This window comes from Astatotilapia calliptera, chromosome 5 (genome assembly GCF_964374335.1).
Source record: "Astatotilapia calliptera chromosome 5, fAstCal68.1, whole genome shotgun sequence".
Lineage (NCBI taxonomy): Eukaryota > Metazoa > Chordata > Actinopteri > Cichliformes > Cichlidae > Astatotilapia > Astatotilapia calliptera.
The window spans coordinates 17,166,299-17,182,120 of NC_137426.1; the positions used below are offsets into that span (position 1 = coordinate 17,166,299).

At 42.3% G+C, this 15,822-nt stretch overlaps 2 protein-coding genes across 7 annotated transcripts; both read right to left on the reverse strand.

Moving 5' to 3' along the window:
- Positions 1–53: 53 nt before the first annotated feature.
- Positions 54–7,940, reverse strand: fam83e (family with sequence similarity 83 member E). 4 transcript variants are annotated; one of them, XM_026167627.2, is made up of 18 exons: positions 7,716–7,940; positions 6,905–7,555; positions 6,324–6,470; positions 5,304–5,428; positions 4,791–5,213; positions 4,477–4,533; positions 4,335–4,385; positions 4,176–4,229; positions 4,035–4,085; positions 3,874–3,930; positions 3,730–3,780; positions 3,568–3,624; positions 3,436–3,486; positions 3,275–3,331; positions 3,139–3,189; positions 2,490–2,691; positions 2,194–2,400; positions 54–1,296 (listed from the first exon to the last, which is right to left on the reverse strand). In XM_026167627.2, the coding sequence occupies exons 2-18, from the start codon at positions 7,361–7,363 to the stop codon at positions 1,138–1,140; spliced, it is 2,259 nt and encodes a 752-aa protein (XP_026023412.2). In that variant the 5' UTR covers positions 7,364–7,555; positions 7,716–7,940; the 3' UTR covers positions 54–1,137. The 4 variants fall into 4 exon arrangements, with proteins under 4 accessions (XP_026023412.2, XP_026023410.2, XP_080157893.1 ...); XM_026167625.2 differs by having other exon boundaries at positions 4,335–4,406; XM_080301767.1 differs by lacking the exon at positions 3,275–3,331 and having other exon boundaries at positions 4,335–4,406.
- Positions 7,941–8,384: 444 nt separating this feature from the next.
- Positions 8,385–14,852, reverse strand: emp3a (epithelial membrane protein 3a (MAM blood group)). Of its 3 annotated transcripts, none has more exons than XM_080301770.1 (6): positions 14,606–14,845; positions 13,628–13,777; positions 13,391–13,518; positions 13,104–13,206; positions 10,075–10,215; positions 8,385–8,861 (listed from the first exon to the last, which is right to left on the reverse strand). In XM_080301770.1, exons 3-6 carry the CDS (start codon positions 13,466–13,468, stop codon positions 8,686–8,688), a joined length of 498 nt encoding a protein of 165 aa, XP_080157896.1. In that variant the 5' UTR covers positions 13,469–13,518; positions 13,628–13,777; positions 14,606–14,845; the 3' UTR covers positions 8,385–8,685. The 3 variants fall into 3 exon arrangements, with proteins under 3 accessions (XP_080157896.1, XP_080157897.1, XP_080157895.1); XM_080301771.1 differs by having other exon boundaries at positions 13,628–13,814; XM_080301769.1 differs by lacking the exon at positions 13,628–13,777 and having other exon boundaries at positions 14,606–14,852.
- Positions 14,853–15,822: the final 970 nt, after the last annotated feature.

The following is a 15,822-nucleotide window of genomic DNA, read 5'->3' on the forward strand; positions in this document are numbered from 1 at the left end:
GAGATACACTCCTGCTTACACGGGACACCAAATTGGATAAGAGGAAAAATGGATGGATGGATGTGCATGTTTATTTTCTCTCCTTGCTAGAATAACTGAAAGATCTGAAAATGTACTTTACAACAGTAGAGGTAGAAGTCGAAGGCCAGTATAAGCAGTATGACAGTTAAACTGGATATTTTCTGGTAACATCATTTGTAGATGAGGAGGCCCAGATTACACAAAACAGGTTTAGTCTGCCAAGTTGGCATTGTTAAAATATGAAAAGTGATAAAACAGAATTTAATTTCACATTCTAACTGTGATTTTCACCATAGAATTAACAGTAACTTCAAATAGTAAAACAGTAAAGCCCCCCCCCCAACAAAAAACAGGAAAAACTAAATTATTTGATGATGTAAAATTACAATACATTTCACTATATTTTTTTGAAAGGCAAATAAATATATTCAATATTTAACCGCAATGTTTTCTGTGCTACGTTATACATGAGCTATAGCAGCAGAAGACCACACATGGTGACTCCTGTCAGGTAAGAACAGGACAATTGATAAGTCTCGATTTCTGCTGCAACATTTGGCTTTCAAACTTGTGTTTCTCAAACTTCTTTTATGAACATGACAGTGAGTTCACTGTTTTCAGACATCCTCCACAGTCACCAAATATCAGCAGCCATGTGATGATGTAATCTCAATATGGACCAAAATCTCTGAGGAGTGTTTCCAGCACCTTGTTGAACCTGTGTCTTGAAGAATTGAGGCAGTTCTGGAGATAAAGGTACCAGCAAAGTGTAACTAATGAAGTCATTATCAGTTCATCATCAAAGATCTAAACCCCCCAAGGGGCTCAGTGAAGTCACTTCTATGAACATTTTAATCAAAAAAGATGTTTAGCAAATAACAGAGTGGATATTTTTCCTGGTGAGCAGCAACAATATGACTATTTTACATGTAAGTCACCGTACATGTAAAACATCGTATCCATAATGCCTGTTATCCATGTGCCTGTTACTAATGCTTTTCATTACAGTCTCTGCCTGCTTTGGCTTATACTTTAAGTAGTTAACACTGCAGATGTCGTAAAATATCCACTGCCAGCCGGTTTCTTTGCTTTGTGACAGAACGTGTTCACAGTATATCACTCATGGTTTTCTCCCGCTCCTCCTTTCTTCCTTCCCGAGTCCACACCGAGAAAAGTGTAACTGCGAGGCCTCTCTGTGGGCATTAATGTGGACCTCGCTTTGTCGTTCCTCTTTTCCATCAGGGTAAGACCAGGTGTTATGTAAGATGGCTCATACTGTCAGGGAAACAGAAAAAGAGTATCAGATATTGGCACTATGGCACTATAGTTATATACTTCTCACATATGAGTGAATTTAAAGTTAATGCTACCTTTGCTTTTCAACCTGAGGGTAATTACAGAGATAAAACAGACTACTTAGTTTCTTTTCTTTTTTTTTACTCTAAAACAGTAGAAATGATTCTTGTCGCTTCTAAAATATTTGAAAAATAAATTACATGTGATTTCACTCATTCAGACAATAACTTTTTTTTAAAAATTTGATTGTAGTTTTTAGGGGTCACCAGCCAAAAAGGCAGAAAACCCTTGGCTAATTTGTACTTTCTACATGTATGTTTATCTTTTGTTTGCAATGATTCAAACACATGGATTTTACTAAAAGGAAATTTCACTAAAAATAATTTTTTTCTTTTTTTTGGCTTCTTATTACTTACTTCAGAGTTCTAAGATGATAACTTTTAATACTGAGGAGAAGAGATATTTGCAAAAGGCCACTGTTATGTTTTTGTGGAGTGACAACTGACTTAATTTCAGGTTTATTTCTATAGTCCCAAATCACAATAAAAGGTTCTTTATATTGTGAGCTAAATGCACTGCAGTGTAAGTAAAACCCCAAACTTTCAATTTATCTCCGATGAGCAGCACTAGGAGGATTCTTCCTTTTAACAGGAAGTAACTCCCGGCCAATCCAGGCGCAGGGAGAGGCAGCGATGTGACATAACCCCTCACAGGGATTAAGGGGGAAGAAAAAAGGAGAGCACAGAGAGAAAAGGGAGAGCCTCAATAAATATCTTTCTAAGTCTCTAAGTCCTTTAGTTAGTTAGTTAGTTAGTTAGTTAGTTAGTTAGTTAGTTAGTTAGTTAGTTAGTTAGTTAGTTGAATCTGCACACTTACAGTGGGCCTGGTATATCTCGGCACTGAGACTCTTTTCTTTTCATGACTTGTAGCTGCGTCTTCCTTGCTCAGATCCCACATGGACTGGGTATGTATACTCTTTGATTCTCTCTTAAGCAGTCCTGAACTGGTACGTGGAATTTTCCTCATGATGTCGCTCAGAGCGCTGAAGTTATCCTCCCTGTGCATGCTCAAGATTATCGGCTTCTGACAGGAGAGAAATACATCTTAGCTTTTCTAGGAGCTCCATATCAAGATGAGATTGAGTGTTTTGAAAGCAAAAGCAGGTTACTTACTCTAGAAGATGGCTTGTTCACCATTTTTTTTGCAATATCATCTGTTTTACTCTCCTCTTCTTTAATAGAGTACCTTCTTGCCTGAAAAGAGTAACGCCTGTATGTTTCCTCGTTTGCTTTGTCATCATATCTAGATGTATTTCTGGTATATAAAGTCGTGCTCCTCTCTGATGGGTGGTGCCTGGAAGTGTCTCTCTCCATGCTGCACTCCATCCAGTAGGAATAAAAAGTGACAAACTTTATTTTAGACATTTTAGACCATTTGAAAATGAAACAACTCTGAATAAATATGCAAAAGGAAAGCTAAGGAAAGCTAAATTATAACCACCAGGCTTTATCCTTTAAAAAAATAAGTTTTCCTTGTGTGAACATGTCATTTGAATATAAAAGGATAGAAAAGTAATTTAAAAAAAAAATCATACCAACACACACACACATACACACAGAAGAAAAATCTGGCATTATTTTAAAGTAGGTACAGTTAAAATGCTTATGACCAGCTTTTCTCAATAAGCCACAAATGTGCTGGATACAATAGAGTACGGTACAATATAATCTACAAAATACACAATTTGGACATTAAATTATTATTTATACAATTATTTCAATAACTTATTTTGGTGCCAGATGTTTGGACATGACATCTTACCTTTTTGTTCTTTCTAAAGGAGCTGGCTGTGCTGATGAGGACTCCCTGCTCCTAAATCAAGACCAAGATCAAGATCATGGAAAAAACAGAGACAACTAATTGTCTTAATCATAGCATAGCTAATAATAGGACTTACTTGAAAAGTAATTTTTCTATGACATCAGTTGACTCTGGAGGCAGATTGTCGTTGACCCTATCAAATACAAATATCTGTAAAAACATCCTACAAACATATACAAATAGATATATTTGGACAAGAAATTGCCAAAGAAAAAACTTGTATCTTGTTGATCTCACCTTTTTCTTCTGTCTGAAGTATCCGGCTGAGTCGAGAAAGACTCTCTGCTCCTAATAAATAATCAAGATCTTAAATGTTTGTGCAAACGAGCTAATAGTCTTAATAACAGCATAGCTCATAATAACACTCACTTGAAAACGGCTGATTTTTCTATGTCAGTTGCAACAGGAGACACGCTTTCAGATAACCTGACAAATACATAAATCTGTAAGAACGTCCTCAAAATATAGATATATTTGGACGTGAAATTTTAAAATTAATAATTATTTTTCCATATATCATGTTGATCTTACTTTTTTACTCTGTCTGAAGTAGCTGGCTGAGTTGATACGGGCTCTCTGTTCCTGTGAAAACAAATAAGATCCCAAATATCCTCAGCCTGGAAAAAACAGACCCCTAATAATCTCAGTCATACCACAGCTAATAACAAGACTCACTTGAAAGTTGATTTTTCTATGACATCAGTTGCCACCGGAGAGATTTTGTCTTTGACCCTGTCAAACACAAAAATCTTTAAAAACATCCTAAAATATTTACAAATAGATAAATTTGGACAATCAATTTTAAAAAAAACTAAGTTGTATCTTGTTGATCTTACCTTTTTGTTCTGTCTGAAGTATCCGGCTGGGTTGATAAGGACTCTCTGCGCCTATGAAAATAGTCAAGATCCCAAAAGTTTGTGTAAAACATTGACATGGAAAAAAAAATCGAATAGTTTGAATCATTACATAAGACTCACTGGAAAGTGGATTTCTCCATGTCAGTTGCCACTGGAGAAAGGCTGTCTGTGATCCTGTCGAATTAAAAAATCTTCAATAACATGGTGAAAATATACATATATTTGAAAATGACAGTCTAAAAATAATTCTCTTTTTTTTTGGTGTCTTATTGATTTCACCTTTTCGTTCTCTCTGAAGTAGCTGGCTCTGCTGTCAAAGGCTCTCTGTTCCTATGAGCATAATCAAGATCCCTAATGTTTGTGTAAATCATCGACATGAGCTAGTAGTTCAAATCATAACATAGCTTTTAATAAGACTCACTTCAAAGTTGAGTTTTTAACAACTTCAGTTTCCACTGGAGAGAAGTTTTCTTTGAATCTGTCAGACACAAAAATCTGAAAAAAAACATCCTGCAGCACAAAATATTGAAAATATCCAGTTTGCTATTCTGGAAATTACTCAGAGAATAATACAAAAGGAATGGCAGGTTAAAGCAAGAAGCAAGAAGATCAGCTACAGGTTTGGTTAAAGGACAGAATAAATTCTGGCCATGAGAATTTTAAATATGTCTGCTGTATTCTGACATATTTATTCAAGGACTGATGATGATGTGGAGACTAATTCAGATACACTACCTTCTTTTATCCTCAAGATGGTTTTGGTTGTTAGTAAATCCATCCATTAAAGGTGTGTTTTTATCTAACTGCATGCTGCTCTGTAGCGCCATCTCCAGCTTCACCACTTCCCCATGAAGATACAGAGGACTGGTTGGCAAGCTGCTTTCTTCTGAAAAAACTCCCATCTTATCCCAGTCCAGAGGGGAAACAGCACGTGGGGAGGGAGGGTCGGTGATATCGGGATCAACAGAGATCCTTTTCAGAAGTCTGACAGCTGAAATGTCTTTAAGCTGATGGTTTTGGTTCACATGGGTTGCAGTGGAAAGAACTGGGAGTGAACTAGCATACAAAATCCTGAACTCCCGGTCAAATGCATCAACAGCTGGTCCCCTCAGGACGGTGATCAGCTGCCGGTGCAGGTGGGTATCCGTCCAGGTGAAGCTGCAGAATTCAGCAACAATGTTTTGAGTCACTTTCAAGCATTTACGCCTCACATACAAAGACAAGCAGGTGGAAGCCAAATCTGTTTACCTGTAGCTGCCGTGGATGACTGTGTCTAAATCCACCAGAATGAATTTCTCATTCATTTCCCCAACCAGCTTTCTTCCATCCCTTAAACCAAAACTTCTCCCACCAAGAGCTCGGACCCGTATGTTCTGTCAAAACACAAGGTTTAAACTCAGCATTGCATTACACTAAAACCTGTGACAGTGCCAAAAGCTGAATCGTCACATTGGTGTGTAACGCTGTAAGTACTGTAGGTACAAACAAGACCATGATCTTGATATGATTAAGTGGTACTTTAGGTTTCAAGGTGATATAATCAATGCAAAGGAGTGTAGGCTTGATCCGCTGAGGACACAAGAAAGAATGTCTAAAAGTGCATGTAACAGGTACGACTGCGTTTACACTTGGATTTAAATTGATTTTGTGGAAAGGATTGGATATAAGTGTAAACAGGGTTTTAATTCAGCATTCTATCCAAGTATGGCTGAATTCTGCCCTGATTTTACCTTCTGTTCATCTATTTCATGAGCAGCTCTAATGAGAATGCTGTCTTTGCTTGAAAGCAATACAAACTCCATTGAATGCTGTGCAACCAGTTTAGCTGTGTGGCCGATTCTCTGATACATTCCTACCATCAGCTTGTCAAAGCAAAAAGACAAGACTTGCAGTTTGAGTTCCAACATATGTGCACAGAGTCAAGTAACTCAAACTGAACTAAAGCAATAAAACTACATTTGAAAAGCATTTTTAACTTAAATAAATACAAAAACTAGACTTTGGGAACAAATGTGTGCTTATAGATGTCACTACAGTAGCATGGGACATATGGGAAGTGTTTTTAGTTTCATTCTTTTTCAGCTTAAACAAATTTGCCACCACATTGAGCACAACAAGACTTTGTTGCACATGTTAAGACCAGGATAGCAAATGAAAATATCCCATTCCACAATGCGCTGCTGTGTCCAACTAAAATCTTTGTTTTATTTACTGCCATGTGTGAAGGATGGCTGCTAGGTGTGTGCTGATTTGTATGTGTTGACTCACTGGATGCCAGAGCCTGTTGGACGAGAACTTCTCCTGAATGGACCTTTGGTTCAGGATGATGTAGACAGGGACGCCCCGAGAGGCAGCACTGTGTAAATCTCCAATTATTGCACTATCTGTCAGTCTGTCTATCACGATGGCAATTACCTGAATGACATGAAAATATGCATGTATATAATTTAGCCTGCATTTTTAACTAAAGCCCACTTCTTTCAGTGTTCAGGCCTATCATAAGAATACAATCATAACAAAAAGAAATGATGAAATCATAATGGCTAAAAGTTAAAATTTGATGGTTAATTATCAGAGAAATGCCTAACAACAAAACGAGTTCTTTAGAGGAAGTGCTGCCTCTAAGGCTTTCTCTACGGGAAATCTTCAGGAGTGCAAAAAAACCCCCAACAACATAAAAATATTTAACTCTAGGAGAAATTTAGCAAGCAAGACAAACACAGGCGTCTTCATCAGGGTCTAAGCATATAACTAATTTCCTTTTAGATATCCTGACTTTATGTACTTCATATGAAAACATAAGCTGTTTCTATTCGTGAAAATAATGAATCCAGCTGAAATTTGCGTACCTGTCTGGCTCTTTGTAACTGCCGTCTGATCACCTCTCTGACTGAAGGTTCCCCTTCTGCAGGAGGGCTGGTGTGGACTGTGACACTTGCCGTTACCGACCAGGGGGTTTTATGAGGCCAGCCCAACTCCAGGCCCGGGACTGGCACGTCCGAGTGGCAGGGAAAGTAACTGGAACAGAAGTCCTCCATCTCTGCCATGCTCTCTGCTCCATTCTCATGTTGTAGCCGCGGATCGTTGAAAGAGTAGCTCTGAACCCAGCTTTTAAACTGGTTGACCTCTTCAGAGGATAAGAAGCAGTCGGGGAGCTCTTTGACGACTGAGTAGAAAGCCTCTGGTCCAGCGCTCAGCAGCTTCTCCACTGCTTCTCTCTCCCTCTCACTATAGATGAACTCCGGGGAGGACTCATCCACCGGCAGGAAAACTGTATCCTCATCCAGACTCTCCTCGTTGTTTGACATGACTGTAGTCTTTCCCGGCAATAAGCGTTTACTTTTTTAAAGCAGTGAAACTCAACTCATGTCGCTCTCCAATCAAGAAAAACGGAGATTTTCATTCACTCCTCCAGAAAAAAAAACAACTCACTATTTCCATTTATGGCAGTTCAGAGATATCTTGTCCTCGCTTGCAGTCGGACTCTACGATTTTGTCCCCTAAAACAACCAAAAAATAAAATAGGTTGAAATGTTTGATGACTAAATCAGCACTTTGTGAAACTCACCTCCTGGGCAGTTTGATCTCTTTGGCTCAAGTGTGATACGATACGTAAGCTGAGAGCAGCTGTGATTCTTCTGTGTGTGTCACCTCACCCACCTGTTATCTAATTTCATTAAAGGCTTCCACTCCTTGTTGCTGACACCATTCCCAGATTCCAGACATACTGCGGAGCTGACGGATCGCTTCAGATCACAGACGCCCTGGCATGACTCTACTTTATCCCCTCTGTCTTCACAGCATATATTGCCGGTTTCCGATTGTAAAGAAGATGCATATACCTGTGTGTGAGGCGTGTAGTGGATTATAGTGCCATGCATGCTTTATCTGAGAAGCTGTCGTGCGCCACGCAGTGTTTTTTTTCTGGGACCGGTCCAGCCTGACGGGTAAGTTTACGGGTAACGTGTAATACTGTATCTAGCTCTGCATCAAACGGTGATAGGTGCAATCTGTAAGCTGTTTCATTTTGATTTCTTTGGAAGTGCTTTAACGAAGCTGTTTGTGTTTCTAAAGCACGCGGGAGTTATCACTGATTTTCCCCCCTCTTCTGTTCCGTTGAAAATGTCCTGATGTTGCTTTGAAAAGATAAACAGCGAATGCCACAAATTGGTGAGCGATTGAATGACAAAGAGGGAGCAGCATTTTTGCAGCCACAGTGTTACGTCGTTAGATTAAACCTCCTCTGCTTTACAAAGCACTTACTGAGAAACAAAGGAAAGCCCACACAGACTGAACCCTTTAAAACACAGGAATGCTCTTTAGCCCAGCTCTGAATGCATGACCTTTTAATGAGTGCATTTTCTCATTGCATAAAAAATATATATAAACATTAAACACAGAAATTTATACATATATTTGCTCACTCAATTATTCTGTAGTAACTTTGAATTCCCTGGAAGCAGGAATAAGAAAACTGAGCTGTGGCATTTAAAGATGCACTTCATTCTCAGTCATCTTATTTCCTCATCATGTGTGCTTATACTCTTAACTGGAGGGACAGAAAGAGAAAGACAGAGAGAGACAGATAAGGTCTCTGAATAAGGTGCCTTCGCTTCAGCTTCTTGTTGGCTCACTGCTTCTTGCGCAGGTGGATGTACAGGACTCCACTCACGAGAAGCAAGGGGACGCACAGCCACGCCAGGATGAAACAGTAGCCAAAGTGTCCTTTGTTCAAGACTCTTGAGTCATCAAAAATCTCCTTTCTGTGGAAGGTGGAGATGAGGCAAGCGGCAAAGTCCGCGAAACCTGCAAACGTTTTAAAATAAATAAACAACAACAACAACAATAAAAAATCGTATTTTAAAACCACATTAGAGAGTGAGTGACATTGCTTAATTTTACAGTCATCGGGTGAGGTGATGAACCTGATACATTGGTTCACACTAACACCTGTCTGTTATTGTTACACTTATGCGTTTTGTTCTTTACGTTTATTTACAGTACTGTGAGCAGAATTCCTCAGGATTTTGAGCCCTAAACGCTCAGCGAGGCTGGTGGGGGGCAGTCAGAAGAGAGAGGAGCATTTATTGTCACTTTAATACACATCTATGATGACTCCCTAAAATATAAGTACAATCATTTTAAGGTTTTAAATATCAATGGTCATATACAGTTTTCTCTTTTATTAAGAGAAGAGGAGCCATGTCATTTGACATATCAGTGCTTTCCAACCTCCAAGAGCTGTCTGTCATGCTCTACCTCACTGGTTTCTAAAGATGCAGCATATATATCCCTAAAAAACAAAAAGATTGTCGGTTGGTCTGTTCTGATTGGCTGCCTGTCCCAAAACCGAAAGTTCTAACTGCAGGTGGGAGGGGCTTCTGTGCCTCAGATGACCATCTTTGGAATATATGGTCTCGCTGAGCGATTATCTGAACATCTACTAACCGAGGCTTACAGGAATTACTTGTACATACTTTTGCCTCATTATCTGAAAAGTAGGTTTTGAGCATGCACCAATGTATCAGCAAAAAAATAAGGAAAAACACAATAAACTGACTTTGAAGGTTAAAAACACTTATTTTTTTAAGTTTTAAGCAAGTGGTAATAAGACAGGAGCTAATACTGAATTTGTTGAGGACTAGATACAGCTGTGGTTTAACACACGGTGGTGCTCTAGTGAGCCACAGTTTAAAGGTGTGAATCGTGCAATTACTTTGATTATAATCACAACCATCAGGCTACACAAACTGTTGTCAGACCAGTTTATTGATGTTTTGAAGTGCACATGAGATAAGAAAACTGTTTGATGACAAGAAAATTAACATCTTTGTCAAACTTCAACCATATAGAAGAAAAGCATGATTCAAAAAGTTTGGAAAAATAAGAAAGCAACTGTTTTTAAAATTAAATCAATGTAATGGAAGTGTCCAGTCCAATTAATACAAAATTAGCTACTAATTGACTAAAATTAGTAAATTAGTTACTCTTTGCAAAGAAAGAAGAAGTCATTAAATACCTGCAAAGGCCTGACAGAGGCCTGTGATGTAGAACAGGCTTCCTCTGGACATGGTGAACAGCTGACCCAGAAAAACCAGGAAGGAGATTGAGGAGAAGACCACAGAGAAGACCATGAGGGCCTGGATAGACTGCAGCCAGTCTGGAAGAACAAGTTAAAGGAAGAGCATGGCTCACTATGGAGCTTTGAACTGTTATGCAATAGCCAGTGATGCAGAAATGAAATTAGAGATATGAAGTATGAAGTTGTGCGAGCTGGAGGCCCTCACCCGATGAAGCCAACAGAACCACATCATCTGCAAAAATCAGAGATGAGATTCTGAGGCCACCAAAGCGAAAGCCTTCCGCCACTTGGCTGCGCCTAGAAATCCTGTCCATAAAAATTATGAACAGAACCGGAGACAAAGGGCAGCCCTGGCGGAGCCCATCATCCACCGGGAACGAGTTCGACTTATTGCCAGCAATGCGAACCAAGCTCTTGCAACGGTTGTATAGGGATCAAATGGCCCGTAGCGATGGGCCAGACACCCCATATTCCCGCAACACCTCCCACAGGACACCCCGAGGGACACGGTCAAATGCCTTCTCCAAGTCCACAAAACACATGTAGACTGGTTGGGCAAACTCCCATGCACCCTCAAGTATCCTGGAGAGGATAAAGAGCTGGTCCAGTGTTCCGCGACCAGGACGAAAACCGCATTGTTCCTCCTGTATCCGAGGTTCGACTAACGGACGAACTCTCCTTTCCAGCACCCTGGCATAGACTTTCCCAGGGAGGCTGAGGAGTGTGATCCCCCTGTAGTTGGAACACACCCTCCGGTCCCCTTTCTTGAAGATGGGGACCACCACCCCGGTCTGCCAGTCCACAGGTACTGCCCCTGATCTCCACGCAACCTTGCAGAGGCGTGTCAACCAGGACAGCCCTACAACGTCCAGAGCCTTCAGGAACTCGGGGCGGACCTCATCAACACCAGGGGCTCTGCCACCAAGGAGTTGTTTAACTGCCTCAGTGACCTCGCCCCCGGAAATTGGCGGGTCATTCCCCTCATCCCCAGACTCTGCTTCCTCCTCGGAAGACGTGTCAGTGGGATTAAGGAGGTCCTCGAAGTATTCCTTCCACCGCCTGACAATTTTCTCAGTCGACGTCAGCAGCGCTCCGCCAGCACTATACACAGTGCAGGTAGAGCACCGCTTTCCCCTCCTGAGACGTCTGACGGTTTGCCAGAATCTCTTCGAGGCAGCCCGAAAGTCTTTTTCCATGGCCTCTCCGAGCTCCTCCCACACCCGAGTTTTTGCTTCAGCCACTGCCCGAGCCGCATTCCGCTTGGCCTGTCGATACCTGTCGGCTGCCTCCGGAGTCCCACAGGCTAACCAAGCCCGATAGGACTCCTTCTTCAGCCTGGTGGCTCCCTTCACCTCTGGTGTCCACCATTTGGTTCGGGGATTACCACCACGGCAGGCACCAACCACCTTGCGGCCGCAGCTCAATGCAGCAGCTTCGGCAATGGAGACGCTGAACATGGTCCATTCGGACTCAATGTCCCCAGTCTCCCTCGGAATGCTGTTGAAGCTCTGCCGGAGGTGTGCGTTGAAGATCTCGCGGACTGGGGCCTCTGCTAGACGTTCCCAGCACACCCTCACTACGCGTTTAGGTGCACCAGGTCTGTCCAGCGTCTTCCCCCGCCACCTGATCCAACTCACCACCAGGTGGTGATCAGTTGACAGCTCAGCCCCTCTCTTTACCCGAGTGTCCAGAACATATGGTCGCAGGTCTGCTGATACGATTACAAAATCGATCATTGACCTGCGGCCTAGAGCGTCCTTGTGCCACGTGCACTTATGGACACTCTTATGTTCGAACAGGGTGTTCGTTATGGCCAAACTGTGATTAGCACAGAAGTCCAGTCCCTATTGCCAGTCTTGGCAGCCGGGGGTCAGTCCGCCAGGGCCTCCGCTCCTGGCCGCCACCCGGCACACAATGCACCCGACCCCTATGGCGCCTCCTGCGGGTGGTGGGCCTGCGGGAGGATGGGCCCATGTCTCCTCTTCGGGCTGTGCCCGGCCGGGCCCCATGGACTAAGGCCCAGCCACCAGACGCTCGCCCTCGGGCACCCTCCCCGGGCCTGGCTCCAGGGCGGGGCCCCGGTAACCCTATCCCGGGCAGGGTAAACTGTTCCCTCGATGTCCTTTTCATAAGGGTCTTATGAATCGCTCTTTGTCTGGTCCCTCACCTCACCGCTCCAGTTCGCAGCCGAGTGTGAAGCAGCGGGAATGAGGATCAGCACCTCCAAATCTGAGGCCATGGTTCTCAGCCGGAAAAGGGTGGAGTGCCCACTCCGGGTCGGGGATGAGTTCCTGCCCCAAGTGGAGGAGTTCAAGTATCTCGGGGTCTTGTTCGCGAGTGATGGGAGAAGGGAGCCGGAGATCGACAGACGGATTGGGGCTGCAGCTGCAGTAATGCGGACGCTGCACCGGTCCGTCGTGGTGAAGAGGGAGCTGAGTGTAAAAGCGAAGCTCTCAATTTACCGGTCGATCTACGTCCCTACCCTCACCTATGGCCACGAGCTGTGGGTAGTGACCGAAAGAACGAGATCGCGGATACAAGCGGCAGAAATGAGCTTCCTCCGAAGGGTGGCTGGCCTCTCCCTTAGAGATAGGGTGAGAAGTTCGGCCATCCGGGAGGGGCTCAGAGCAGAGCAGCTGCTGCTCCACATCGAAAGGAGCCAGCTGAGGTGGTTCGGGAATCTGACAAGGATGCCCCCTGGGCGCCTCCTGGGTGAGGTGTTCCAGGCATGTCCCACCGGGAGGAGGCCCCGGGGCAGACCCAGGACACGCTGGAGAGATTATATCTCTCGGCTGGCCTGGGAACGCCTTGGTATTCCCCCGGATAAGCTGGAGGAGGTGGCTGGGGAGAGGGAGGTCTGGGCCTCTTTGCTTAGGCTGCTGCCCCCGCGACCCGGCCCCGGACAAAGCGGATGAAAATGGATGAATGGAATGGATGGAAGTATGAAGTTAGAAATACTTTTTTACCACTTTGATTGATAGCAGAACACAACCAGGCTTCTGTGGCATTGTCATACATGCAGTAATGCCAGAGGTTGGAGACTTCTGATTCTGTCCAAACCCACCAGGTCTAAAGAAAGAAAGAAATTCAAAGTATGCTCACTCACACAGAAAGGCACATGGCACAAATCTACAGCTGGTATGTTGAGAAGCACCATTCTTTTGCTCAGTGCTCTTCATGTGAAATACAGAGTAACAGCGACATCTGTTGATAGAAGAGGGTAAATTATTTAACACAATTTCCCACGTCTCACCTTCTCAAGGGTGGCAATGACAAGCATGGCCAAGGAGAGCAAATGCAGCACCACTAAGGAGATGAGTAGGAAGACCATGGCTATTCTGAGATTCGAGGACGAGCCTAGAATCGGGTGTGCAAATGACCCTGTGAAGTATGTGAGAAAGTAAAATGATTAATTATTAAAAAGATTTTATAATTAGTCAGTGAACACTCCTCTTTGTTTTCTTCTTTTATGCTATTTAAAGTGACCCACAGATTTCCGTGGCCTGACACACTGGACTCTTTGTCTGCTTCTGGGCAGTTTCACTGACAATCTCTGCTCATTTATCAAGGCACAGGCACGCCACACAGAAGGAAGTGGATGCAGGGGAGTTGCTCCATCTCTTTAGACTCTATCCAGTCTCTGAGGGGCACATGAAAACATCTGCACTCTGTAACATCTGTAAACAAACATGCAGTATGAAACCCTTATGCTCATGATCGAATACTGTGGCTTCTACTTTTTAAAATCTGGATATAAACCTCCAGCGTTTAAATGCACAAAGCATGAAAATCATATTAACGAATAAAAAGTTTTTAACGCTTTGTCAAATGATTTTTTTGTAAACAGGCCTCTGAGTCAAAACAAAACAAAACAAGTAAAACTATTTAAATCTTTTGATAAGTCAGCAAATTTACTAAAACCTAAATCAAATGTTTCCTCTGTGTGACTAATAACTGTCTCTGCAGTAACAGAAGAGAGGAAAATAAACACTTTCCTGAACGTTTGGGAAGCTCAAAGGGGAAATTACATAGCTAAGTAACAGTCTTCAGTTTCAGTAACACATCTGGATAAAATTATTAAATGATTTTTTTTTTATAAAGCCTGCACACTACATTAGAAATTCTCCTTTTAAGTGATGTTTTTTTGTCTACTTTTTCAAATTAGAAATGGATAAAATGAAATTTTGAATTTGATGTGTCACCTTATGAGTCTGTAAATCGCACGTCTGTTTACATTGGCACACTTCACTGTGTCGTTACCCTGCCAGGAGTTTGCATTGGTCTGGCATTACAGGGAAATGTTGCTCTTAAATCTCAGATGATCCAGAAAGACAGTGCTAAGTTATACTGTACAAAACTCCAGCATATCTCAAGATTAACACAGAAAGTGTAACTTCATAAAAGCTCAGAGAAGTATTTTGTTAGTCTCTTTATAATCCTCCCTAACAAGTGTGAGTAAACTTCTTACCCGTTTCAAAGCGTTGGAGTCGAGAGCTCGAGAGAGATCCTCAGATACTTTTCCCTAGTGACTCCTATCCACTATCTCTGCTTTTTCGTTCCTTGCAGAGGTTTTTGCTTGAACACTTGGAGAGAAGGGCACCGAGGAGGAATGCAGAGTTAGACATAGGAGGAGTTCTCTACAGCCATTTCCTCCAAACTTTCCCTGCCCTCCCCCCAAATCTGTGGTCGGGACCAGCCCGATACCAAAAAATAACATTCCTGTGGACCTGCGTGAACACAGAACATATTCTTTGCAGTTTCCTGCACACATCCCATCTGTACCGAAAATATGGGTCATAATAATAACAACACTGTGCTCATTAGGGGGTGTGTTGAAAAATGAAAAGGATCCCACAGCATTTGTCATGATACTGCTAGATGTGTGGGCAGCACATGATTAAATTGCTACAGACAGATTTATGTGCCAATGCTGCATTCCTGCTCATGCTGTTCATTGAGCCTTGCAGCTTGGTATGAACACCACTACATCACTTCCTACGTGAGGCGACGGAAGGACAGGAAATAAGGGCTGATTCCTGCCCACTTTTGATTGTAAATGTAGAAGAAATCTCAGACCACCCAGAATAAAACACACACCGTTTCATCCTAAATTGAATCCCAAGAGACGATAATGATTTGTCTTTAAACTCAACTTCATCAAGTGACGTCATTCACGGTAAAGGTTTACTTAATTGTCCTGCCAGGTAGTAGACTTTGTCTCACTAATGAGAGACTGTCTTCTGTGTACCTGAAGTAGTGTCAAGATTAAAAAATATCAAATACAGAAAATAGGAAGAGGCTGGATTATTTTTACTGTTGTATTCATGTTTAGGAAGCACTTTGGTTCATTGAATTGTTGCTTATTATGCGGTTTCATTACAGCGCCACCTTAATACACATGAACTTATTGAAGACATCATAGCCCGTGAAAGTAAAATTGTAGTTTTAAAAGTACAGTACTGGGCTTGAGATTGCATTTTGCTAGGAAAATGGGATATAGGTGCCAGCATTTATTGGAATATGTGCACACATGTACAGCATATAAAACAAAAACAGAGTTTATACAATTCTAACAAGTTTCGTAGACAATGTTTGTTATGACCACCTTTATGCTCTCACGCAGCAGGCTTGGTTGTGGTTCCGAGGATCTCTAGAAGTAGAATTTGAGGCAGAGCCTTCAGCTCT